The sequence below is a fragment of the Tyto alba genome, unplaced genomic scaffold, assembly GCF_018691265.1.
Source record: "Tyto alba isolate M040663 unplaced genomic scaffold, T.alba_DEE_v4.0 Super-Scaffold_16, whole genome shotgun sequence".
Classification (NCBI taxonomy): Eukaryota; Metazoa; Chordata; class Aves; order Strigiformes; family Tytonidae; genus Tyto; species Tyto alba.
The window spans coordinates 11320349-11347425 of record NW_024881278.1 but is presented as its reverse complement, the minus strand read 5'-3'; the positions used below and the strand labels follow the sequence as shown (position 1 = coordinate 11347425).

General features: G+C 37.6%; 1 protein-coding gene across 36 annotated transcripts in view; it reads right to left on the bottom strand.

The window, feature by feature from the left end:
* NRXN1 (neurexin 1) overlaps positions 1–27077 on the bottom strand; it is a 722710-nt gene that overhangs the window by 11872 nt on the left and 683761 nt on the right. For 25 of the 36 annotated variants that reach the window (XM_042789877.1, XM_042789898.1, XM_042789885.1 and 22 more), the window contains one exon: positions 9073–9160. In XM_042789877.1, coding sequence (XP_042645811.1) covers positions 9073–9160 — 88 coding nt within the window. The remainder of the gene's footprint in view (positions 1–9072; positions 9161–27077) is intronic. The other 11 variants (XM_042789881.1, XM_042789888.1, XM_042789914.1 and 8 more) reach the window with 1 other exon arrangement.

Sequence of the window (27077 nt, the reverse complement as noted above, 5' to 3'; positions counted from 1 at the left end):
AAAATCTAATGTTTACAAAATAATCTGCAAACCAAATTCCTTTCTCTGGATGCATATTAGGACAGGTCAGTGATGGTTTTGTTACAGTTTACTTGTGTATTGTGCTTCTATCCCAGATTGGAAAGACCATAATTTAGAAGACAAAATAGAGACTGTTTCCTGTCAGAGTTCAGAAAACTTCAACTGGCATGATCAGCATGGGCCACATAATGGATAAGATCTGACTTGAGAGAAAGATAGAGAGAGGAAGAGAAGAAGAGAGAAAGAAATAGAGAAAGAAATAGAGAAATAAATAGAGAAAGAAAGAAAGAAAAGAAAGAAAAGAAAAGACAGAAAGACAGAAAGACAGAAAGAAAGACAGAAAGACAGAAAGACAGAAAGACAGAAAGACAGAAAGACAGAAAGACAGACAGAAAGACAGACAGAAAGAAAGACAGACAGAAAGAAAGAAAGACAGAAAGACAGAAAGAAAGACAGAAAGAAAGACAGAAAGACAGAAAGACAGAAAGAAAGACAGAAAGACAGACAGAAAGACAGAAAGACAGAAAGAAAGACAGAAAGAAAGAAAGGAAAGAAAGGAAAGAAAGAAAGGAAGAAAGAAAGGAAGAAAGAAAGAAAGAAAGAAAGAAAGAAAGAAAGAAAGAAAGAAAGAAAGAAAGAAAGAAAGAAAGAAAGAAAGAAAGAAAGAAAGAAAGAAAGAAAGAAAGAAAGAAAGAAAGAAAGAAAGAAAGAAAGAAAGAAAGAAAGAAAGAAAGAAAGAAAGAAAGAAAGAAAGAAAGAAAGAAAGAAAGAAAGAAAGAAAGAAAGAAAGAAAGAAAGAAAGAAAGAAAGAAGAAAGAAAGAAAGAAAGAAGAAAGAAAGAAAGAAAGAAAGAAAGAAAGAAAGAAAGAAAGAAAGAAAGAAAGAAAGAAAGAAAGAAAGAAAGAAAGAAAGAAAGAAAGAAAGAAAGAAAGAAAGAAAGAAAGAAAGAAAGAAAGAAAGAAAGAAAGAAAGAAAGAAAGAAAGAAAGAAAGAAAGAAAGAAAGAAAGAAAGAAAGAAAGAAAGAAAGAAAGAAAGAAAGAAAGAAAGAAAGAAAGAAAGAAAGAAAGAAAGAAAGAAAGAAAGAAAGAAAGAAAGAAAGAAAGAAAGAAAGAAAGAAAGAAAGAAAGAAAGAAAGAAAGAAAGAAAGAAAGAAAGAAAGAAAGAAAGAAAGAAAGAAAGAAAGAAAGAAAGAAAGAAAGAAAGAAAGAAAGAAAGAAAGAAAGAAAGAAAGAAAGAAAGAAAGAAAGAAAGAAAGAAAGAAAGAAAGAAAGAAAGAAAGAAAGAAAAAATTTATTTTGTGTCAAAGCCACTGTATTAGCAATCAATTAATTCTTTATGGTCTATATAATATCTTATTCAGTAATTTTGTACTTTGCTAGATTTAGTTCTTTTGTTTTGGAGTCCTTCTGGACATATCTCACTCTCTGGCTAATGGTGTAAGGCAGGTTCTTTATCTGGGAGTAGTAAAAAAGAATAGGTCAAGCATCTGCTTATGTACTATCAACAGTGCTTCCTTAAAATTTTCCTAGGGAAAGTCAGGAAGGGAAGCCCTCAAGAACATATGCAAATACTTGTGGGGAGGGAGACAGAAAACAAGAGAGAATTAATATTGAATTGATTGTGAGACAAGGGATTTTCCCCAGATTGCCTCAACAATGAAACAAGACCATCTTCCCCCACCTCAGTGTGTGCTGAATGAGAGGAGACTTCTGCTCTCCTCCAGTGCTGCCCACAGAACTGATACTCCTAGCTCTAACCTGCGCTCCATTTGCGTCCTCTCGCTCACATTATCTCATGCACGGACTGTAGACTTGCCTCTGATTAACTAACGTATCACTTCTACACCTGCGTAAAATATTCATGGATACTTTATTGTCCATGACCCTGACAAGCACTGAAAAATCTAGGGAGTTCCACCAAAGGCAGTGGGTATGACACGTATCTGTCCACAAGAATGAGTGGAGTGTGAATGAGTGACGTGGAGTGCCTGGTTTGCTCCTCTGCATTCGCATCCCAGTCCTGGTATTGAGGCAGGATCATGTGCTTCAGATTTACCTGTAAATACCTTCAGAACTGAATCACAAGCAGTGTTTTACATCTTTAAAAGAAAGAGAAATAACAGAGCCTTCTTTCATGGGCCACTCCCTCAGTAGCACCGAGTAATGTGCCCATTCTTCTTGAATTATTGTTTATAAAATGAGTAAAGTTCTTCAAACATTACCATCTGGTTTTGTCCATGCTGTGGAGATGTCTAACTCCAAAACACTGAACATGTAACAGCAATCTAATAATTGTCATTTAATGAATTTTTCTGAATAAGATCTGTCTTTTCATGTTGTCTGCGTGAGCCTGAAGCATGGAGTAGAGCTTTAGGTACTGCCATACAAATAGTAACCCCAGTATTTACATCAATAATGTTTGCCATTCTTATTATAAAAGTGAGAACATCCAACTTTAGCAAGACTATGAATGGAATATGAAAGCACCCTCAAAGTTCACTCACAAGGAAAACTGCTCATCATTTATGAGCAGTGGAGAAGGTGTTGTGCAAGTTAACAGAGAACTTTGTATGATTTATAGCAACCTGATGTTGGTATTTCTTAGAACATAGTGAGCCACTGATATCACATTGATAGAAAACCATTATGTTCAGGAAAAAAGCCAGCTTCCCAGTTTCCATCCATATGCTGCCTTCTCATATGTTCATATCAGAGTGACTGCAATTAACATATGCTAGAAAGCACTAGTCTGTGCTGTCATCTCTAGGCTATGTACTAAACCTCTCTTTGAATTACGTATGTTCAGTAAGAAGTATTTACTTGATTGTTCACATTTAAAAGGCATGTTTAGCTAACATCAGCTGCATTTTGTCTTAAAGTGTGCTTAAAAAATAAACGCTAAAATAATTTCATGTTGGTCACAAATCCCCTCCACCAGTTGAGGTTACAAAAAGGATGTATAAGAGTGTGAACACCACCACTGCCACCAAAATTACACAGAATGTATTTGAGGAGTCTGAATTCTCTAAACTATTGAAAAATTATTTGTAAGAGTGAAAGAAAACCCTTTCTTTCAGCACATGCTGTTGTTTTCAGCTCCTCCTACACCAGCAGTGTATGAAAATCCCTTGGACTGGCTGGAAAGCTACAATTCTACACAGTATTCCCATATTTCAATGGTGTAGCTGGCAAAGAGAAGAGATCAGTGTTGGTAGAATGGATCAATCATAATTTTTAACTTATTTTTCCTAGCTACTTTAGGAAAAATATCTTTTTGATCAAAATCAAATGAGAAATGCCGTATTTGTAGTTCACAGTGACAGACACTAAGCTCAGTCTATTGACAAAGAGGCGGTTCAGTTTGCAATGAAATAATTTGGAAACATGCAACATTTGCTTTCTGTTGCTTTGGGAGGGCTTTACAATTTATAAAAAAATTAAATAACCTTAACAACTACTTTAACTTCATTTACAGGAAAATTAATCTATATCTGAAGCTCCTCTATTTCTTTATGTATAGACACAGTAAGTGCTAACATTCAGCAAGTTTGTAAATAAAGCTTAATTTTCACCCTGTAGTAGCTCATACAGACACGTCTGTATGTATTTCATCTAAGCACTTTAAAAGGCTGATTCAAGACAACCTAGCAATCTTTCTAATACTGGAAATGCATATAGAACTACAGGATAATTGGACTGAGGCACAAATAGTCCCTTTATGTCTCGAGCCATAATGAACACAATAGCCCTATGAACTAACTGTATTTTTTTTCTTTGTTTCATCTCCTTGCACAATGAATTCCATGAAGTGCATTAACTAGGGCACTTGCAGTGATGTATAAATTATAGGAGTCACTTCACCTCCTACTGCAATGTTATCTTGCTGCCAGATGCATCAGGAATACAGTGCAATAATTTGTGACAGAAAAAGAAGAGCAAAACTTCTAATAATGATCATAAGTCATTTGCAGTCCATATTTCACAGCTCTGCCCATTAGAAAAATAGGTATCAATGCTGGAACCAAACCTAAGCCATCACAAAGAGTTTGAGAACGTATGGTTCCTAGCCATCTCCATCTATCTCATAGGACAAATCTTTCCCCAAGCAGCGACGGAACTATAATAGTCATCTTAAGTAGTGGCTTGTTTGACCTCCCTTGGCTGTACTGTTGCTTTGGAGATTTCTGACCGTTGCCAGCTGTTTTATGCAGTGCAGTGAGCCTGACCAAGATGTAGGAAAACATGCTCAAAGATCAGTCCATAAGCACCTACCCTATTATTGGTCCTTAATAATGTAGGAAAAGAACTGTTCCTGTTTCTCCTTCAGAATCAAGAATCAGGGCTCAGACAGGTAACTAATGCTACGCGTCAGTATACATCACTGAACTCTGTCCTGACTGTTCTTATACTATTTACCTACAGAACAAGTACAGGACAAGATCTGATACCAATGAAACACTGTCCTGGGAGGTGGAACCCAAGAGCTGCCAAACAAACGCTGATCGAGAGACAATGTATTTTCTTGGGTTGCAACATGTGAACCTCTGTTGGTAGAAAGACACTCGTTTAAACTGGAAAAAAGCTTCTACAAGACCCTTTTTTCACTCTGAAGGCTGACTTCTCCTAAAGCTTCCCACACCAGTGAATACCACACATTCTGGCTTTAAGTCTGACAAAATCTCCATCCATCCCACTTCTGCTGGGGCCGTCAGGAGAGCTTTTAAACGTAATTTCTAACTTAAACCTTTGTTGAGTCCTGAGTTTGAGAAGGATTTAACTGTAATTTGCAGGAAAAGAACTGTTTGTGCGTATGCTAAAAACTGTAAGACTTCTCCCCCGATCTAGATTTCCCTGCCATTAAACTCAATGAATTCATTTAATTTGACCCAGTTTGGACCTCTCTGTGCTTTGGAACATTTCATCAGCTACAGAAGTGGCTATAGAATAGCCAACAAATAAAATACTGGCCTAAGTGTAAGTGGAACAAACCAGCCATGTAGCACAAATGCTCACTGAAACTCAGCAGAAACCAGAGCTCTGTACAGAGCTCAGGAAAGGCTGAAACAGCACTCCTGACTTGCAGAATGGCAATTTGTCCACCCGCAGTTTTATAACTCTTCATGTAAAATCAGTGAATCATCCCAGGTCCTTTTTTTGGGGATAGGTTTCCACTAACATTTTTCATAACTTGTCTACAAAATGAAAAGGCTTTATTATTTCCTCTGTGACATGGAGCTGAGGAAACATAAACTATTATTTATTTTTATTATTATTATCATCATTATCATCATCATCATTATTCTTTCTGTTATTAGTATTTAGAGTAGGAGGGGAATGTGGAGAGGCTGGGAAAGCAATACATGTTGCCTTACTATACAAAACATAACGCAAACAAAATATGTTGACTAAGTCTTGCATGCTAATAAATTTGTTATGACTTCATCCAATTACGGCACATTTAGCAGTTTGTATACCACAATGAAATCTGCAATTATAATTTTTGTGACTTTATGTTCGAGACAAGTTGATGGGATTGCTGCTTAGCAGCTCCTAATCTGGTCTACATTTTTATGTCCCATATGAAATTTGTTGCAAATTGCATCTTTCCATTTATTATTTAGAAGACAGGTGCACAGAAACGAAGCTGGTGGTGGCAGACCGAGACTTGCTAGCCACTACAAACTGCAACAAATTTATCCTAGAAAAGAAGCCCTATTTTAAGCATAAATCTTGTTAATCAGTAAAATCTAGATAATCAGTATTCTCTATGATATATAGGTTTACTATTTTCAAACTGTTTGTTGAATACGCTCTCATTTTGAGCTGAGAATTTTGGTCAGAAATAGGTATATTATTGGCAATCATCATGGAAAAGTACAGTTTGGATCTGTCAATAAAACTGAATGGACTCTTGGCCATCTCTTAAATATATTCGTATTAGAAAAACGTTGACCAGATGCTCCAAGAGCATCATCTCTTGTGCTGGGGTGGACCCGTTTGCTGACTGTCAATCAGGCAGCAAGAGAAGAAATCTAACGGGATCTTCAGACTCTGAAGTGAAAACGTAATAGTAAAATTGTCCTAATTGTCATATATTCTGCCTCCTAGAAGTATCTGTTAGGAAACTTAAACTTCATCAGCATTAGGGAGGATGTTGAAGAATAGCTGTGGAGAAGCAACTCTGGTTTGTAAGAAGGGTTAAGGGACAAAAGCTGAACTGAACCATGGGAATAATTTAAATGGAGGGACTTAGCTTTTTGTATCTCCTATCCCAAATAAAAAGAAAAAAAATCATTACTCTGTCACTGCCAACAATACTGTTTCTCTCCCTTAAATTCCAGCCTACTGTTACGAGTAGCTCAAATCCACATGGAGACTGCAGTATTATTGAGATGGAGGCGTGCCTACTGGACTATTCATGGAGAAAGTTTATTCATAAGACTAAGTGACTAAGCCTGAAACACCTTACAGAGAGACAGATATACTAGCAGTTATGACTTCAGGAGCACCTTTGGTTCATGTTATTTCAAATACGAGAAAAGGACAAGGACAATGAAGAGGGAGGCAAATTAATAGCTGTTAAGACTTGGGAGTGGAAGGGCAAGTGACATTTTGATGTGAAGAATGACAGATAAAATGATTCAGACAATTGGGATTATGGACATCATAATTCCTGTGCCAATCCATACTTTTAAAACAAATCAGTAGCAGTTAGGATCCAGTAAATGGAACAGTAAATCCATTCCCAAATAAACAAAAATGAGAAGTGTAACTGGGTGATGAATGATAAACTAAAACAAGAAAGTCAGACACCAGCATATAAAGCTAATTTCAATGTTTTGCAGAAAGACTAACATACACATTCCCCTTCTGGACCTAGTTTGGACAGAAATGATAATCTGTCAGAAAGCCTCATTTCACTACTCCCATTCCTGCACCCACCAGCTAAATGTCTGTGCATGGCTCCAGGGCTAATGAGCGTTGCAGCCCCACATCTGAAGTTCAAAACAACCTCAGAGAAGAATTATTCTGAAATTTTATTGGCTTTCAGCATGCTGTAAGGCTAAGACAATACAAATACATTTCTAATACAGCAGCTGCATTCTCAGAGGGTGTGGAAAATTTTTTAGTGCAAGGTAACTAATGTTTTGTTTTATAATTATCTTATAAAATAATAAAAAAAATATTAAAATTATCTACATTTACAGTAGATAAATGTCAATTTATATATTGAACAGCACTGCCTGAGTTAACAGAAGGAAGGAAGCAATAGGCATGAATGAAATCAGAGCCATATGAGCTACTGCATTGACTCACACTGGACAAGACAGTCTTGTTAAACTCAAGAATTTGAAAATAAGAAGGAAAGAGAGAAAGAGAGAGAAAGGGAGAGAGAAGGAGAAAGACAGAGAAAGAGAGAGAAAGAGAGAGAGTAAGAGAGAGTAAGAGAAAAAGAGAGAGATCAGCAAAAAAATTCTGGAAATTAATTTTCAAACTTTCAAAAGCTGAATTCTTATCACAATTCATAAATATCTTGATCATGATGTCAGGGACTTCTGCAAGTGAAATGTCTTCTTGAGAGATATAAAAATGTGTAAGGTGGGTGTATCTATTGCTGCTCAGTTTTAAGAATGGTCATTCCATCTTGTGGCATTTTGAAAACCACTCTGAAATCCTTTTACTGGAAAGCAAAAGAAACCAACCCCAAAGTATTCTCATAAAATCTATAAATATCTTGGTTCTTGGAAGAGCTCACATGCCACCCTGCAGGTCCATCAAACACTGAGACAAGACATAAATGTATTTGCCTTAAATTTAAATAAATAATTTTTGCATGTGGGTATTAGGCTATGTGACTTGAAAAAGGAACCATGCATCTGCATTTGAAGCAAAATTTAATTTATCTTAAGGCTATGTACGCATATCTCCTGCTCCAGATTTGGGTGTTGTACCAAGATAGCTCTTAGTTGTGATTTGAATTAATATACTAGTTTCAAACTTAACTGATTTCTGCTTGAACTAAATATGTTTCTGCACAACAGATTGACCTTAATTCTTTTACTATTAAGTATTATAGCAAGTACTGAACAGAACCAGATTACCTAAAACAACTGATAGTAAATGCGCTACCAAATAGAACAGAATTGAAGTGAACAAGAAAAACTGATATATATATATATGGTACCACAAGCTGTTCACTCAGAAAAGGTAAAAACTAACCCAAGCCAACAAAGAAAGCAGGAGTAATCCTGGGATTTTTTAAAGGTTATAGAGTAACATAATTTCTTCAGATTGCTATTACGAAGTTTTGCATTCCCTTCACATCTGTGATAAACATTCAGATTTTCAGAGAAGTAGTATTTAATTGAATAGAAAGGTAAGTGTGAAATTATATTACAGAGAAAAATTAGTACCAAATCTCCATTATTCAGTGGGAGTAGGAAAGACATACCCAAAATACTACATTCTTGTTCCACAGGAAGTACTAGAATGTCAAAATTTTTCATTTCTAAACAGAACTGAGACATATACTCTAAATAGACTTGTCTCAGAAAAAAGTCATAAAACAATTTGAAATTTGAGACTGTTGTATTCTATGTCTTCAGGTTTTCACTATCTATACGGTGTTTCATACAATAAACAGTAATCAGAATGAACTCTACTGACATAATATGAAATCTGAAATATGATACTTTTATCTTATCTGGGCAAAATGCTTAAGGTACAAACATCTTTCTCCTAAATGGAGTTGTCCCTTCTTTGCTATGACAACACAGTTGCAGGGGCCCTAGAATGTCCCTCCCAGCCCAGCTTCAGGTCCTCGGTCAAGCTATAACCTTGCTCAGACCACGACTATCAATGTGCTCCCATCCATTGTCTTTGAAAAACATAGAGCAAACTCTCCCTCTCTGCTGACACTGCCATGTGTGGAAAGGCCCCAATTCGACTTCTCCCTGCTATGTAAGAAAGGACTGTCCCACTACATGGGAGCCTGGGGGACTGGAGCATGCAAATATAAAATAAAAGAAAGTAATAAAAAAGTTGACTAACCTAACCCACCTGAGCTCGGCTCACAGGGATCGATGTCCTCATCATCGCTAGGACATTCAGCCGATGCCACCAGGATGTCATCTGTGGTCTGAAAAGAAAATAAGAGTCAAATAGATATATTTTAATTGGCTGTACATGTTGTAAGATTCTTACTGGCATTTCTTTTATTGTTCAGATTTTTGTATGGCCCAGACTATTCCAGACTTAATATGTAATGGCACAGTGACACTCCTACTCTCTATTAATGGGACTTTGCTTTTCAATTCGCACTTGTCAGTTTTTAGAAGAACTGTGTTAGATATCCAGTGCAGGCACTTAAAGATTTTAATATTTTTTTTGCAATAAGAACAGAAAGTAGAAGGACAGAATATGTATATTGGGGCCGCTGGTCTTCCCTCTTTATCTTTAATATCTCTACTATGATATTGCTGAAAACACTGAGATCATTAAAAAAACAAGTCAAAATATTGAACTGCCTATAGCTGTTAAAACTATCAGAAAAGTAGTGATGTTTTCTCCATTATTTGCACTTGCTTTCTCAGATGTAGAACCAAAAAAAGAGAAAAGAAGCAAACATTACTGTCATTCAGTTGAAAAATCTACTTAATGAAAAGAAAGTTGAGGAAATAAAACAATAATAAATATATGCAGTGTTAAGGTATCATCCTATTTTCTTAAATAAGTGAAAACCTCTTCTCTTCTTAAATAAATTGAGTATTGCCTGAGCACTGTGTTTAACTCCAAGGGGTTCTAGGAATATCTGTCCAAAATGAGCTTGGACAGTTCTTTGTATAAAGAAATCAAATAAATCAAGACAAAGGAGACAGACCTGGGGATGTATGATACAACACACTATAAAGAAAAGAAACTGGGGATTCCTATCTACTACTTCTTACACTGCAAGAACAAGGAGATATTCAATGAAACACCGAGGCAATCAATCTGAACCTGATAAAATGAAGTATCTTCTGTTCGAGCCACCTCTGAGAACAGTCATTTAGAAATGTAATAAGAACATCCACAGTTATTAGGGGAAATAATAGCAGGGAAATATAAACTGCCACGCTCCTGGTCATTTCTCAAGCAATTACTAATGAGGTCAGGAAGAAGTTTTTCCTATGGGCAAGACGTTTCATAACTGTCTGTTTCAAGCTTCTGTTCACCACACCAAAGGAAATACATGGAAAGAATAAAAAGACTACATCATACTGAAACAAGAGGCTATGGATATAGCAGGCAAACAGCCATTCTTGGATTCCTGTGTGATACACACACCAACGAGGAGATACAACCCACTTCAGTGAGTGTGAAACTTTTTTTTTTTTTTTACTTCTCCATGAGTATAGAGGAGGGACATAAAGTACATCAAAGTTTTCCTTCGCCAGTTTAAGTCTGAACATGTAAAAATGTTATTTCTGTACAGTAGCGCCGAAGCCTAACCAATGTTGTTTATCATTATTATTCTAACTGAAGTTTTAAAGCAAAAGCATATTACAGTAATAGGCTTTTCTTTGTCACGCTTCAGGAATATTAATGAATATATGCTTTCAGCACTTCTGTGAAGGAGGAAAGTGATACAGGAATACATTCATTAATATGCAAGGCATAACAAAGAAAAGCCTATTATAATAGTATTATATTTTACAGGTAGAAGACGGTGGCATAAGAGAATGAAGTAACTTCCTGAAGGTAACCAAAAAGACTATAGACGACAGTTATGTTCTGTCATAGTTTGATGCCATAATCACAAAAATTATATTCCCTTATAGCTCAGAAAATTTATAGCTGGAGGAAACCACTCTATAAATCTGTAATGCTGCAAAAATTAGATGGCAGATTTTCAATGAGAGTTAAAAAGACCCCAAAAAAGTATTCTAGTTGTCCCTTTTTTCTGCCATGTAGAAAACCAAAGTCATAACAAGAGCCAGCTACAAACGTCCTCTTGAATTTATGATGTCCATTTCTTTTCCTCAGAATACAACCATTTAAGCTTGAAAATCAATATCCTAGTCTCTTTATGGAAAAGAGCCTATGTTTTTCCTAAAGTATAAAGAAAAAATAAACAAACAGGTAACCAATCAAGCCTGCACATAAAATGTTAACTCTGTACTATAAAACCCACAATTAATAAGTATAAAAAACTTTATCATGCATGTCCCAAACAGTTTCAATTTGGCCAGTGAAACCACAATGTCATATTTTTCCTTCTGCCTGTAACACTGGAGACTATACTTTTATGGCCTGCCGTATCCAGAATTCTGAACATCTACCAGTTGATCTCTAGTAAACAGATCCTGATTACAGAGGATCACATGCATACATAATAGTCACAGCTTGAAATGATGGTCTGTTAGATCTACTAGTCTAACTAGAATTTTGTTTAAGGTTGTTTTGGTACATGCATGGATGAGTAACCCTTGTAACTTGAGCGAACTGAGGTAAAATGATCAGATAGATTTATACAATTATTGCAGTGTCTCTGATTATTCTTGATATAGGATAGTATGGTCAGAGTTTACTTTAAGTAACTACTTTTTCCACAGTTTGCAGTGCATTCAAAATTACCAGAAAATAACTATGGAAAAATCACACGCTTTAAGTATCTTAATGTATGAGAGATACTTTGCTCAGTTACTTATAAGAGGGAATGTCAAAACTGTCTTTATAAAGTGACACTAATTCCAATCTATGGAAAGAGTATTCACACTTCTACAAGAACAAAGGGAAGTTCTTGACTGATAAAAGTGAACGTATATTATGATACAGAAATGAATAGTACCTTAAATAAATGTGAATATAGCATGTCAGTAAAGACCTCATTAATGTCTCTCAGTATTAAGGGAAATAATGTATGTTTCAAAGTCAATACTAGATATAAAACTAATTTTATTGCAAGTAATAAATCAAGTATCAGTGTTTCAGTAAGAAGGTAAGTGGTAAGATGATGTGAAAAATGTTTTCTTCAGAAAGATATGTCAGGAAGAATTCTGGTTTAAATATCAATTAATAGATATGTCACAACCTCTCTCTATTCTCCCCTTTCCCCAAACCCAAATATCTCTTTCCCGCTACTCATACATATTTTTATCAGAAAAAAGGCAAAGGAGCTGTGAAAGGCCAGTGAGATGGCAGTGACAAAGCTCCAAATAAAAGCCATTGGCTGCTTAACAGAATTTAAAATGGGACTAAGAATTAGCTAAAACACTAGAGAATATAAAGAATACATAAATTAAAGAAATACTATGGGCTAGCTACCAGAATTCTTTCTCCAGAAGAGCTCTGACTGACAGGAATATACCTGAACATAGAGCAGGATTGAGACCTAAGGGTCTAAGACAGCCATGGGGTACAGATAAATAATGCAAGATAGAGTAATATGTTTTACTTACTGCACATTATCTTTTCCTCATGCTTTTTAATTTGGATGGGAAGGTTTAAAACAAATCAGTTCTCCTAAGTGAATTGCAATTGTTGCTAGCACTATGGCTAATTTACAGGACACTGCTTCAAGCATTCTCATTAATCAAGGATTTAAAAGTCAGTGGAAAATCCCTTATTTACATTGAGTGCCTAATAGGATAACATCCAGCTGCTATCATCATAATACACGATCGGATTAGAATGTCTCTTGGGTGAGTTGTTCAAATTCATTTAAGAAGCGATATTCTAGTTCTAAGAGATTATTTTTTAAAAAAATATAAAATAGGAAGTGTATAACCTGTAAGACCAGGCAGAATTTCTTTTGATTGCATTTTCTTTTCTTTGTGTACTTTCAGAGCTTTTCAGAGTCATTCTGTGGATGTGGTTGTAGGATTTAAAATGAAGTTCACTGTAACGTGTGGCTTCTTAAGAAGTTGGACATTTGTTCAAACTTCAGAAAAAGGATGGTAGAAAAAGCTTACAATTAACATGCCAATATAAAAAATTGACAAAAAAAAATATCACATTTTGTAAAGCTAGAAGTCACTGCATAATGTTTCTGACAATTATTCATGGGTGTGGCCCCCTAAGGAATAGGTCTTGATTACATCAATCAGGTCTGTGTGCAAAAATAAGGACTTTGGGATTTGTCTCTTGGCCAAGAGAGAGTTTAAAATATCACCAATCTGCCACCTTGCCTGAGGAAGGAAATGGTAACTATTTCAAGAAAGCTTCTGGCCAGATAAAAAAATTATGCTCTAGTCATGGCTTAAATACAGCGACTGTCTATAGCTATGCATAAATATCAAGCTGCCTCAAAGGTTACTACCATGGTTCCAAAGCAGATAGCAGCAATTATGGTTGTGCCCCTCTAATACTGCTCTTTGAATGCTATGTCATTAAAAAAAAAAAAAAAGAAAAATTGCAAATGAATAAACAATATGGGAAAGTAATTTTTTTTGATTATTCATCTTTTGCATGACTGGGCATAAATACATACCATCTTATTCAGTTTTTATGTATGAAGCCAGTTATACCTGAGGGTACCACAGAAATATGATCTAAAAATTAAATCACCAATCTGAATTGTGCATTCATTAACAGCATAATGGATCCTGCATATTTTCTCCTGCAGTATTTCACCAGCTCTCCTTTAAATCAGAGCACCCTACAGCTACTCTGAATATAGTTTATTCCTTTCTTGTTCAATAATATACTTTATCCCATGAGAACTGCAAGTAAATCCAAATTACACAACAGTTAAAACCTAGCAGTCCTAAATTATTATATGAATTATAAATAGCATAACTGCTTGTGACTAATGTTTAAATTATTTTAGATGAGAACCTCAACTGTGTAATCAAAACTATTCTTATTTATTTGTGCAGCTTTAGCACTTAATGATACCAGCCAGGCACTGTTGTGCTTGGTGCTCAAGGCGGCTGGAAGGAAAAGGCTCTGCTCTGAGGAGCTTACAGTTTGATTTTGGACCAGATGCAACAAATGAGCGCGAGAGAGGGGAGCAGAGGGTGAGAAGGGTCAGGTGAGGATGCTACTGGCGAGCACCAGCAGTTACACAGGCTCTGATCTAGCAAATTTTCCAAAATGATGCTCCAGGATGGCAGGAAGGAAGGTCAGGAAGAAAGGAGGCAGAGAAAAGCCAGGCAGGAGCCCGCGGCTGGCCAAGGAGATGCTGGGAACAGATGGTGCCTGGAGAGCCCTGCCAAGGCTGCAAGCCCCTCCGAGGAAACTCGGCATATTTACATCCCTGCCCGGCAAGCGCAGAGGTGAGGACAGCCGGGGCGGCACAGGGAGAGGCAGGCAGCACCAGCAGCCCAAGGGTTAAGGCACGGGAGGGTGGAGCACAGTTGTGTTGGGAGGGAAAATAACAGAAAAACTGAGAAATTAATGGTGAGGTCACGGAAACAAAGAAGATGAGGTGGTAATACAGGATGGCCAGGATAGAAGGGAGTTGATATCAACACACCTGATTATGGGAAGATTAATGGGTAAGAATTTAATGACTGTTAACAAATGACTGTCTGAAAACATACTTTCAGATGTAAACCTCTAATTCTCCTTTTCCCCTTTTTCTGAAATGCTTGGTTATCACCTCTGCTCACATTACTCCGTTTTTCCTCCTGAAAAAAAAGCTTATTCTAATACTTGCCATTTAGTTCACAGAGAATCAAATACAACTGATATTGAAACACAAAGATCTGCTTCAGTTTAGCAGAAGGGTATATAGCTAGAGCCATGGTAGAAACAAAGGTTTTGAAAAAAACAAGATATACACTACTATCTTCTTCATTAGCTGTGGCAAGCTTTCCTTTAAAAATACAGTTCATGCAATATTTACAGAAAGGAGCTCAGAGCAGTCATTTTGTACTTTTAATCTGGACACGTTAACTTCTGAGGTAGTAAGGGACTTTCCTAAAAACCAATCCCTCATATATATTCCTTTTTTTCCCCTATTTTTCTTTTGAAGGGAGGAATAAAGTAAACTAAGCCAATGGGAATGCTGGCAGAAACCAACAGGGTATGAAAAATCACAGAAGAGTTCATGTGGAAAAAAATCAAATTTCATTTTTTGGGATGGGATTAACTGCACAATTTTCTAGCCAAGACTGTGTAATTTAAATTTAATTTTCTGTGTATGAAGCAGATCTCTACGACTGGTTGTTGAAACAGTTGTAGAAAGAAACTCAAATATGTCACATTAATCAGTTGTACTCCAGCTAGCTTCTCCCTGGTGTTAATAATCTCCCATTGCACGAGGCATTTGCTGAGAAAGATGCTATAGTGATCTAGCAGTAATATCAGCTCTAGATGACATGCCGTTTGGACAACTGCCTCTAAAGTTGTATTTAACCTGCTACAGGTCAAACAAGTACATGTGCATCAATTACTGCTCGTCCACCCACATACAAAAAAGCATTTTCTCAGTGCCATGCTGCTGAAAAATGTTATTTCTGGACATGGATATTAAAATGCTAATATTTCAACCACATACACAATATTTATGATATCTTTTATTAACTGCTGGCATATTATTACCCTGTAATGTGAAAATACAGTAACTGAAAATCAAAACACTTTCTCAAAACTGGCTCTCATCTAATTAATATCATCATGTTATTTCTTGAATCGGTCAGTGTTTGACACTGGGAGAAAGCAAAAGATTTGATTATCAAGTTCCCCTCATGGAAAAAAAAAAAAAAGAAATAAAGGAATGTCTAGGATATAATAACCAAACACAGTAAGGCCTTCCAGTTAATGAAATCAGTTTTGCAGAAATCAAACTCTGAGGTATAGGTAAAAAGCTCAAGACAATGACTTGGATGCCTTGCAGGCCACCTCCAGCCTCTGTCCCTGAATCTCAGTGGTGATGGGAATGCAGCTGCCCCACACAGCAAAGCAGAATAACCTTAGCACTGGCCTCCACCTCTCTACATAAAGTACAGAAAGTCTGCCTTTCCACGTAACAACCTTAAAATCCACAGTACTTTTTCCATGAAGAGCAGCATTTGTATTACTGCTCCAGGTCCCCTCCTCCTCCCAGACATCTACATTCTCATGGGCAAAATTACCACAAATAGCGGAAATATATTTGAGAAAAGGATTTATAGTAAAATAATGTCAACAGAACTGTTTGGCTTTCCTTTAAGCTCTGAATTTAGAGTTAATTGCTTTGGTCAAAGTCTCAGAGCCATTTATCTCATCTGGAGAAAAGCAGAAGCAGAGCTGGGAAAATCCACATGCTGGCAAAGCTACAACTTTTTACCTGGACAGCTAGCCAAGCAGCACTCTGCACTAATCTTTAACAATAAAAGTATTACTAATTAAAAATATGCAAATAATCTAATCATATCAGGTTATGTCCCTTACCTCCTGCAACATATGAATAATGTTAGTTTTGCAGATGTAGACCAAAACCAATTTCTGTATTAATTTTATTTATGAATGTCACTTTCCTTGTCCCCTTGTGAAGCTCCCAGGGAATTGCTGTCTGGAAAATTAATCCACTGTTTTTCCTCCCCGTTTCTCTCCCTGCTTGCAATTAATAAAAACATGCATCTTCATCAATGTATTTTTCACTGGTCACTCTTCCATATTTAAAGGCCTTGTAGGGAGATATTTAACAGCACACTCACTGCGTAAGACCAGGGGCTATTTTGGACTTCTCTTCTTGAAACAAGCTGATCCTGTGCTACCTGTGGTTCTTGGAAGCAGAGCAAGCACCAACCACAGTGACAGCGTATCAAGGATGGGAGTTACCACTTCTCAGTTTTTGGCAGGAGGAAGAAGCTTTATTTTTTGGAGTAATTAATTTGTTACTTGATCCAAGTCTTTAGTTATAGCACAGGGTTTGGTACTTATAAAGGGAATAACTGATGTTTACCATGAATATTGGACTAATACTTCAAAATGGTGCTGGCGGCAATGAAGAGTGAACTGTCGATCTTTCACACCCTTCACATTAAGGCCAACTCATGTCATAAAAACCCAACGGCATGTTTTGCACAGAGTCACGTCAGCATCATGCACATTTTGCATTGATAAAGACCTAAGTTTGTTTTGCAGCGGCAGAGGAATGGACTAGCATTTGCATTGTTTCCTGAAAATGGTATGACAGAGTCTTGCTTGGGACTGATGCAGAACTACAGGTATCGTAAAAAGACCAAACGGTTTCTATCCCTCCCACTAGAGGTACTGGGGAGGGGCAGCAGGCTGGCCATAACAAATGCATGAGCTCTGAACCATGTCTCTATTGCTCCCTTTGCTCCCTCCTGCTCTCTCCCTCCCTTCTGCAGGGGGGCTGATGGAAACAGAAGCTCACGTCCCCGCTCTCAGGACTCCTCTCCGTGCTCCTGGGAGCTGCCGGCTGACCCCACAGCTCCCTCTGCCCACAGGGCCCCTGCAATCCACGTGAGATTGCAGACAGAAGTAACCCAATGGCTTCTCATGCTGGATAAAAAAAACAAAACAAAACACACAAACACACACACAGATGAAAAGACATGGCACAAACCTGAACTTTATCCTCCGAGGCAGATATTGATGTGTAACATGCCAGCAAACAGATCACTGGCACCTAATTGCATAATGCCTAGTGTATTATTTATACTGTGCCATTTGTTAAAGCAGTCATGACTTGGATGAAGAATGAATGAGTCGTCACATTATTTCTCTCTTATCTAACTTTTAGATTCACAGTGGTATAACATTTCTGTTTCCAGATGTATTTTTTTTTGGCTAATTTTCATTCTGCAAATACAGAAATTTCTGTCATGGATCATACTGATCAAAAGAAGCTGCGCTTCTTTTCAACTTATCTTTTCTACCCTCATTTCCCCCAGGTAGATAAAATAGCTTGAGAACAAGGGACAGGTAATATGTGAACTCTTTAAAAGCCACTTGTACTTTCTTTTCAAGATTCTCTTCAGAACATCCATATTCTTCTCTCATAAACACCATATTTCATTACAGAACAACAAAAATGCAGTTTGATTTTTGTTTTGTTTTTACATTTGTACTAAGTCTAAAATTTATAGAAAGGAATGTGATTGATGAAATGCAATCCTATTATTTTCTCCTAGGCATGAAAATAATTTTGCCTCTAAGTAGAAGAGAAATGTTTCTGGGCATTATGCTTGTATTTTCTAATATCGTTTTATTTTTAGACCTCTTTTTTGCTGAAGTAAACATTTTGGTCTCCATTAATTCTAAATTCATGAAACACAGTGGAGACTTCTGCAGGTTCTTTTTCTTTTTAATGTAGAGCCTCTGTGCTTATTAAACTGCAACGTTACAACAGTGATAACAAACCTTTTAATTTATATTCCTGTATTACCAATCACATGTACAGAGATTGTTGAATTTTTCTAATATGAAACTTACTGCATTTGTATTCATCTCAGAAAATTCAGGCATAGCATAACTAAAGACTTCAAAAATTACTATTTAAGTTTTTGTTGGGGAAGTGGGGTTGATTTTAATTGACCAGTGAGCTGCTAACATAGGCTATTTTTTTGCAACTTAATCACATGTTTTAAGACCATTCTTAGCAAAACTTTAAAAAGTTAGAGAAAAGACTGGAATCAACATTGGACACTTAAGATTCAGCTGGAGAGGGTGCAGGGCCATCTTGTCCAGACCTTGTTTTTGCCAAGAAAGGTTGGACCAGATGATCCTTGAGCTCCCTTCCAACCTGGTGTTCTATGATTCATTTAGCTACAGAAAATCCCTCTTATACAGCGAAGATAGAAAGGCACTTATGTTGAGCTATACTTCCATCCTTTTTATAGAATTACAGTACTGCTAGTTTTACTTACTCTGAGTATCCCTGGCTATTAAATTGTGTCACACAAGAATATCTTGCTCCACTGATATTCATGCAAATTTTATTACTGGTCCCTAAAGAGAAGATGGCAAGAAGAGCCCTCTGCAAGGAATACTTCCTGCAACTAATATGCAGTCTCTGTTCTCACTCGTCATATTTTCAGGGTGGAAAAAGCTTTCCTATCTTGTTTCAAAACACAGAGTACAAAATAATAATTTTAGAAGAAATGTAGAAAACGGCATAAACTATCAGACTGCTTTTTAGCCATTTAGGTAAATCAGCCATCTCATCTCACTGCAAAGAGAGACAGAGACAATAAAAAACCCCCATGGAATCTTCTATTTAACAGTGACCAACCCATACTAAGTTCTTCAAGTTCATTTGAGCATGTCTTTCACTCAAGGCAAATTAGTTTAAGTCAGGTGGAGCAGGTAAGTGGAACTGGTATCTCTCTCCCAACCCTAGTTACCTTTCAAAAAATAAGCACCAGTCCCACTGCCAACACTTTCCTTTCTTGATTTTTATAATAAAGGCTACAATTTAAAAATTTTGAGGGGCTAAAAGAACACATTGTTCCCTCCCTGGTATTAGTTCCTTTGTTACACTTTTTCCTCTGGTTATCATTTAGTTACACAGGTTTATCCAAAGCAGGGAAAGGAAATTTGAAGCTGGCTTCCCACAAACCTGTCATTGAAAAATGATCTTTTCAAATATTAAGCAGTTAGTTCCACTACTAAAAATCTGCCACATTTCCTTACCTTAATGATTTAATTTAAAAACTCAAACAACATCGGTGGGACCAGGGAAAATATTGAGGAAATAACCCACCAGTTTTGCAGGGCCAAGAAATGTCCTACAAAGCTTCATTCTGCAAGTGCAACTTGTTAATACTAGCAAGAGTTAGCTACACATGCATTGAAAGGAGACAATGCCCAATTGCCTTTCAGTTAAAATAAGAGTTTCATTAAATTCACTGTTTTGGAGATACAGTTAATTACATGGTTTATGAAAGTGTACATTTGTCACAGAGGTATTTGGGTTTGTTAACAATGCCTTTACTTCATAACTGTCTAACAAAGGGCACTCAAAACTCAGGTGAGAAACATGCTACAAGAAAGCAGTAGGGCTTCACAAGCCTGGCAGATGCTCTAGGTGATTGCTGTGGGAGTGGCACCTGATTGCTTCAGGTGGTATCATTTAGCCTTCAAGAACTTATATATCATTAATTGTATTCAGCCTTCAATTTTCTGAAGTAATCACTTTCAACAGAAAGCATAGAAAGTTTAAACCTGTGTTATTTGCATAAGAAAAGCTTTATCTGTCACTACTTCAGCGCTGTGAATTCAATATACAACACTGAATAGTACAATACCTACATTTAGGACTCAGTGTTTTCCATTTTGAAGATCTTTTCCGCAATCATTCTTAGTTTTATCAGATCGGTATTTAAAGATACATTCCAACCCTGCTGGTACTTTTTAAAGCCGTAAGTATATGTGCATGCACATATACTTGTAATGAAACAGTTCCATAACTTCTCAGACCAGGTTAAGCAAAAATGAAAAAGAGGAAGGCAGACAGAGACATTATTTACATGCAGAACCTACCTATTTCACCATGTGTATGAAAATCTACCCAAGGGTTTCAGCCTAAGAAAAACTTCAGCTCACACAGGAGGTCATTTGGGTTTGGGACCTAAAATTATGGTCTTGCTTCAGAGGATAGGAAGTGGATTCCCAGCACCAGAAAAAAGAACTGAGACCCGGGAGACAATTTCTCCTGCACTGTCCATACTGCTGTTGATGGCATTTGGACAGTGAAGAGTAGGCCAGACTTGAGTAGGAAGGAGAAAGAAATCAGGCTTAGAACGATGGCAAGATGGGATACTGAGATGAAGGGCCAGAAATGTGTGAAAGGTAACTGAGATAAACTGCTAGAGGATTTGGGAAAAGAAATGAAACACTGTGCTTACTGTGAGGCTGGGACACACACACACCATTGCAAAGAGAAGAGAGGATGGGGGCACGAAGAGTTACAGTAAATGAGCAAAGTAGCACATGGAAAGCTAAAAAGAACAAATGGCATGGGGATGCCTGGGATAAGGACAAAGGATGCTGGATCAGCCACTGGCAGGAAAAATTACGTGTTTGTAGCTATCAGAACAGGCACCAAGATTTCAGCTTTCCATCCACTGTCAGCAGTTATCTGCTAATCACTCTAGCAAAGATTTCAACTTTTTGGCAGATGTCTGGTCCATGAAGATCCATCATCTTAAAGGACGTAAGTCCCACTCCTGCTAATCACTGTCATCTCAGCCTCAGAGATCTGCAAGGTGGATCCACCGGCTCTAGCTGCGCCAGCTGTCTGCTTCAGGGTGTCAGTTTGATAGTGCAGAGTGGAGTATGTTTTTGCTGTTTGTTTTTAAAGCAACTGGAAAACCACATGCAAAACATTTAATTTGGAAAATTTTAAGTGTGAAAGGGAATGAATGCCCAACAATTAGGGGGATGCCAGAACTTGAGCCTGACATGACGCTTTAATTCACATGCCTTGTGCCTGCACAACCTGATGCCACCTTTAATAACATGCTGGTACAGATTAATAACAACATATTTGATTGTCAGCTGGTGTAAAGCTATACAGTTCCAGAGAAACAAAATGTTCGCACTTCAGTTGTGCATTTGGCCCATCATTTCCTGTGATATTTAAAACTAAAAGCCCAAGCCCATAGGGAATTATCTTAAACTTGAACATGCTTATAGTTACGTACTAATCGCTGTTCTGACTGCACCATAGCATGCTTCTGAAACATACTCCAAAGACATTTCTGTTGTGAGGTAATCCAAAAAATCTAATGTAAACTGATTAAGTCATATAAAGTCTTATGTTTCATCTTCGGTATTACATTATGACCAATTACTAGGAATATGGCGGCAAATTTAAAATAGAAAGCAAAGTGAGAAATTAACCATCCATGCACACCCCAGTCATTCTATACGGCATTATATTTTGACAAGATCTTTCCATTCTCTGGCAAAAGCCTGTAAGTTACCTTTTATATTTTATTTTCATAAGATTGTATAATTTTATTTGTTGAAATACAGCACAAAATCAAGGAAATTTCATTTGATTGGAACGCAAACAGAAAGACAGTGTAAGGTTCCTCTTTAAAACTAAAAAGGATTTTGTGAGACCCACGCTCTAACTCAGATGGGAATCTAGAAGTTTGTGTTGGTGCATCTAAGATGTTCAGATGGCTCCCTGAATAGGAATGCTATGTCAGGAAAGGCTATAATTAAACTCCCTGAGTCTGTCAGTCTTGTCTATATGGGAATGTTATTGTGATATAAATGAAGTTAAAACTAGTATAACTCCCAGGTGGATAAATTTATGCTGGGGAAAAAGACCAGATGTGTAGCTTTGGAGGGCAGTGTAAGCTACCTCCAGCCAGCCCCTGGTTTTACTCTGTGTGCCAACAGGAGGAGCTGAAGTGGTCAAACTGCACAGGTTCATCTGTACGCATGTGATGACAGCAACACGATGTGTCAGATCCTTTTTAGGGGCTGTTACGCTCACGCTGACACACTCGTCGTGACCGACCGCGTACCGATCTCCAGCACACCTCAACTCTTCAGATTTAGATCTCTTCCCTGTAATGGCTATGTACTGCTGTCAGGAGAGCAAACTGCACAACCAAAACAATGTAGACCAACATATCAGAAAATCTGAATTAAATAAGACCTTAAATCAGTCCTTTTCTCATTGGTTCAACATCAAGCATCCAGGCAGCTTGTCACTGTCAGCACACTCTTGAGTTCCTCATGTTGGACAGCCACTGAAGGGTCATGTTCAAGTCTCTTAAGCTTCTATGAGTCTGAGGAAGCTTTGATACTGCCTCTTTCCCTTTGGCAGCATAACACAGCAACTTAGAACTTAGTAGAGGAAGCTGGTTTTTTCCTCCTTTTTTTTTTTTTTTTTTTAAATCTTTACAAAAATGTGTAATTGCTAGATTCTCCATATTTCTTAGCTCTGAACAAAATTATAAACTACCTTCACACATTGTCCATCATTGATTTCTCTTGTCTTTAGTATTTTTTTTTCTTACACAAAGGACCCAACCTCTTCCTCCTCCTCCTCCACTGCAGTTCTCCTGAGGTCTGTCCTCTGGAGTGTGGGACCTCTCTCCATAATATCACTGCAAGTTCCATTTTTTTACAACCTCTGACCACCTTTGTCTCCCTGCTGAAAGACTTCTGATTAGCCTGCTCAGATGAAAGAAATACTCTGTTGTCCTCAGTCCTCTAAATTCCAGAGTCATTGTTCAGACTTCACTGAGACCCAGGGTGAAATTATTTCATCTGTTGCTGTCTGTTCATCATAATGATAATGGAGTAATACTCTTGCCTTAACATTATCATATATCATGAATCTTAATATCTGTAATAAACTTCAACACAGAGGAACAGCTACTTGGAAGGGATATGACTGCAGGAGCTGCAAAGCTCTGTTCAACCCCTCTGCTCCTGGATCAGCTATCAAGCAAGAAAAGTAGTCCTCAGACGCATATGAATGTTTTACACTATGACCTCAAACAGGTGAGTACTCCTTGGCTGCTTTGTGATGCACCCTTTGCCATTCGGGGCATCCCTTGCTAATTTTATTCAACAGCACAGAGCAGGAATTGGGATCCAGAATCTGGCCAGAAAATATTACATAAATGCAAGTTGTATTATTAGGTTCCCTCAAGAAAGCTGATATGTGTGCAATGCTGGATTTCAGTGCTTTGAGTCAAAGAGCTCCTAATAAGCAGAACCACAACCTACATCACAATGTGCAGCAATTTGAAATAAGAGAAATAACAACTCTGAAACCTTATTTTGATTGATTTTTACAGAACATTAATGTAACATCTAAGCACTCAGACGAAGAGAAGGAAAAACTCCCTAAGTTAGGTGAGACCGCCTACAGAGAATTTCTTCACCTGATCGCACCAATTTGCAGAGATTAATTGTATGGAAGGAGCCACACAATGTTGAATTTCATGATAAATGGACACTATGACAGCAAACGATTTCCCCTAATGTTCCATTATGCTTCTCAACATTTGAAATGTAATTACTTGGAAAAAAAAAAATGCAAAAGCCATCAATGCCCCTCACCATTACACAGTATTTTCAACTTGAAAAGGCATTTTGTTTCACCATAAAACTTCAGGTGTGAACCCAAGGGAGGCAGATCTCAGACACTTTGATAATGCTGCTATAGCAATTACTTGTAGGAACGTGCACCAGTCACATTTTAGCTCTCAAGCCTACTGCTCAGCCCATGCATGCTGTTCATAACCAGAATATAAACTGCCTGATACTTACCGTATACTAGTAAGAGTTGTAAATTACTTATAGTGATGTACTTAAAGTAACTAGAACTGGAAGAATAGTTTTTGTTACTAATATTTAATCATGTTCAAAAAAACCCTTTACATCTATGCATTCAGTTAGATATTTCAACTGCTCTTTTCCATGGAGTCAAAGTTATATAAATATATTCTAAAAGCAATCAATTATATTTTCTGAATTATTGTGCATAATACATTATTCAAATGGGGTCTGCTTTGAATAGCAGTTATTTAAGATTAGATTAGTATTTGGAAGCAATGGAAGAAAAACTTAGATCGAGATAAAATTTTGTAACCATTCAGCATAAATGAGAGGTGTGAAAATGCAACGTTCAAGTATTCTCAACAGCCCAAGCAGCAGATAAAGTGGGAATATCTGAATCACCCTTGCATGTATTTTGTCCACTTAGTAATACTTCACTGCTCATCTAAACTGAATTTTTCTGGCTACATTCATTAAAAATAAATGCAATTGTGCAATGCTCCTGATATTAATTGGCAGCTTCAGCCCTCAAATCAAAACCTCAGAGCTGAAGTATCACAGACTTTGGGATGGTTTAGGTTTGAAGCTAGTTCAGTCTAGCAAAGCAATCTATGAACATAAAACTCACAGACAACGGACAAACTAGATCAGCAGACCAGACCCTCTGGGGTGTTCAAGTCACATCCTCAGCCAGCTAGAAGCATTTTCTTCAACCTAGTGTTCTTTAATCCCCAATTAATTATATTAACGGATCTTATACTTTTAAAACTGCTTCGACAGCCAGAACAGGATGGGTCCTAGGAGTTCATAATGCTTAATTTCACAACAAAGTATTTAGTAATGAAAGATCCATCACGGTACAAAGTGAGTGCCCTACATAAAATGAGGCCGCAGAGGACCAGGCTATGTTCTGTGTTTGCTTAGCAAAAAGACAAAGCTTCTCACTAAACTCTGTCAGATACACAGTGAGGCAGTTCCTTAACATTTCCTTCACAGTATCTGCAGTCTATCAACTTAATATGTACATATTTCAGCATGTCTTAATATTTTGTTTCAGCATAATGAAAATGTTGCAGTTTCCCTTCTTTGTTCTTTCCAGCCTCCTTCTGTAGCAACATCTGATTTAAAGTAGGTATAAAATATCTACTTATGCAAATTACACTCAGATATTTGGGGCAATGAAAATTCTAGAAAAAACTATGTATAAGTGAGTGCTCTCCAAGCAAAGCAATCATTTATCTTTGATTTACTGTCTCGAAATAAAATCCACAAGTCCTTTTCAACACACTAAAGTCATACTTCTCAACCTCATCCATCAATATGTGGAGTAGGCTAGCCACTCCCTGTAGTATTTTTACAGGTAATAGAGTAAAGCCATTTCCTAAAATGCACTTGACATGTGCTAATGTTCAGTCTGGAAGTACTTGCTTTGTTCTCAGAGCATGCAGGCTGCCCTGTCAACCCCTGGCTTTTTTTTTTTTTTTTTTTAAAACTCCAAACAATAAAACAAGTGGTAGCTGATATTAATAATTAGCAGTTGTGTATAGAGCTGCTCTTTAGCTTCCCTAACCAATTCCTCACATTAAAAACAGATGAGGAGAGGATGAGGTTGACATTTAAAAGTAAATTTTCTTGACAGGTGACAGAAATATGGACATCTACACAGTCCCTGGGGCTTTACCGACTTGGAAGAAGATGCCTAAGAAACTCATCTGTAACCCCCACCATGTAATATGGGGGACACCCTGACAATGACTGATTCTTCTTCTGAAATCTTGAAACTTGTCTCCTCTTTTCTTTACGAGCCACAATTAAAGGTAGCTGTAATGCTGTAGACCCAAGCAAAAGCCTACTGTTATGCCCTCTCCTATCCTATGATTTACTTGTAAACACATAAAATCTCCAAATGCCCCCAGTCCTAGCTTTTTAAAACAACACAGAACTCAGAAAATCCTTGTTTTCTGTGATAGCAATGGGAAATACACATTTTCTATTCGATGACTGATACTTTCCTAATTCATATGGGTTTTATCGCTGACAAAACAAAGGAAATGAAAGCCTTCCCTGCAGCCTTAAATCCTTTTTCAGTTATGGATTTCCTTCAGGAGGATTGACCACCTCAGCATGCATAGCTCCGCACTTGCTGCTTTATGCAACAGCTTCTAATTAGAACAGCAGGACGGAGAGCAAACGGCTGGTCTCTTCACCTTAAAACCTTCTGCACCCACGTCCCAGTTTTGATTGAGCAACATCAAGAGGGCTTTACGTGGAAGGCACCTCAAGGAAAAGGCAGGCACTCACCCACCATGACAAGAGGGGTGGCTGATAGTCTCCAAAGGGGTAATCAGAGAGGAATCGGTTTTTTTGCTTCCTAACGGCAGGACACTGATACCGGCCAGCAGCTCCCACCTGCCACCGAGCAGAAAGCACGGCAGCACCGCTCCCCTGCACCTACTGCCACCTCTCCCCCATGCCCGGGTGTTTCTTCAGCTTAGCGGGGCACGGCAAACGCCGGCAGACGGGGTGTTTTCAGTGATTACGCTCCAAAAGTTAAATCTGCCATTATAAGATTATGCTAATAGCTGAACCTCAGCTATACGTGTCAATTTGTACTTCGGGAAGGCTGTTATCCCCTGCATCAATTTAACAGGAGCAGACCGAGCATTAGGCGGTTCTCATGTACACAGAAAATGTACACGAGTGCCACCACCGCACCGCCAGTCAGGAGTTCTGGAAATGCTGGAGCGAAGCGTCCAAGGGGTGATTATAATCCCCAAATGCTGACTTGGACATGGCAGACTTCTCACAACAGCATATGCAATTAAAGCAAGCACTTGCAAACTTTATTCTCCATTAAACATGTA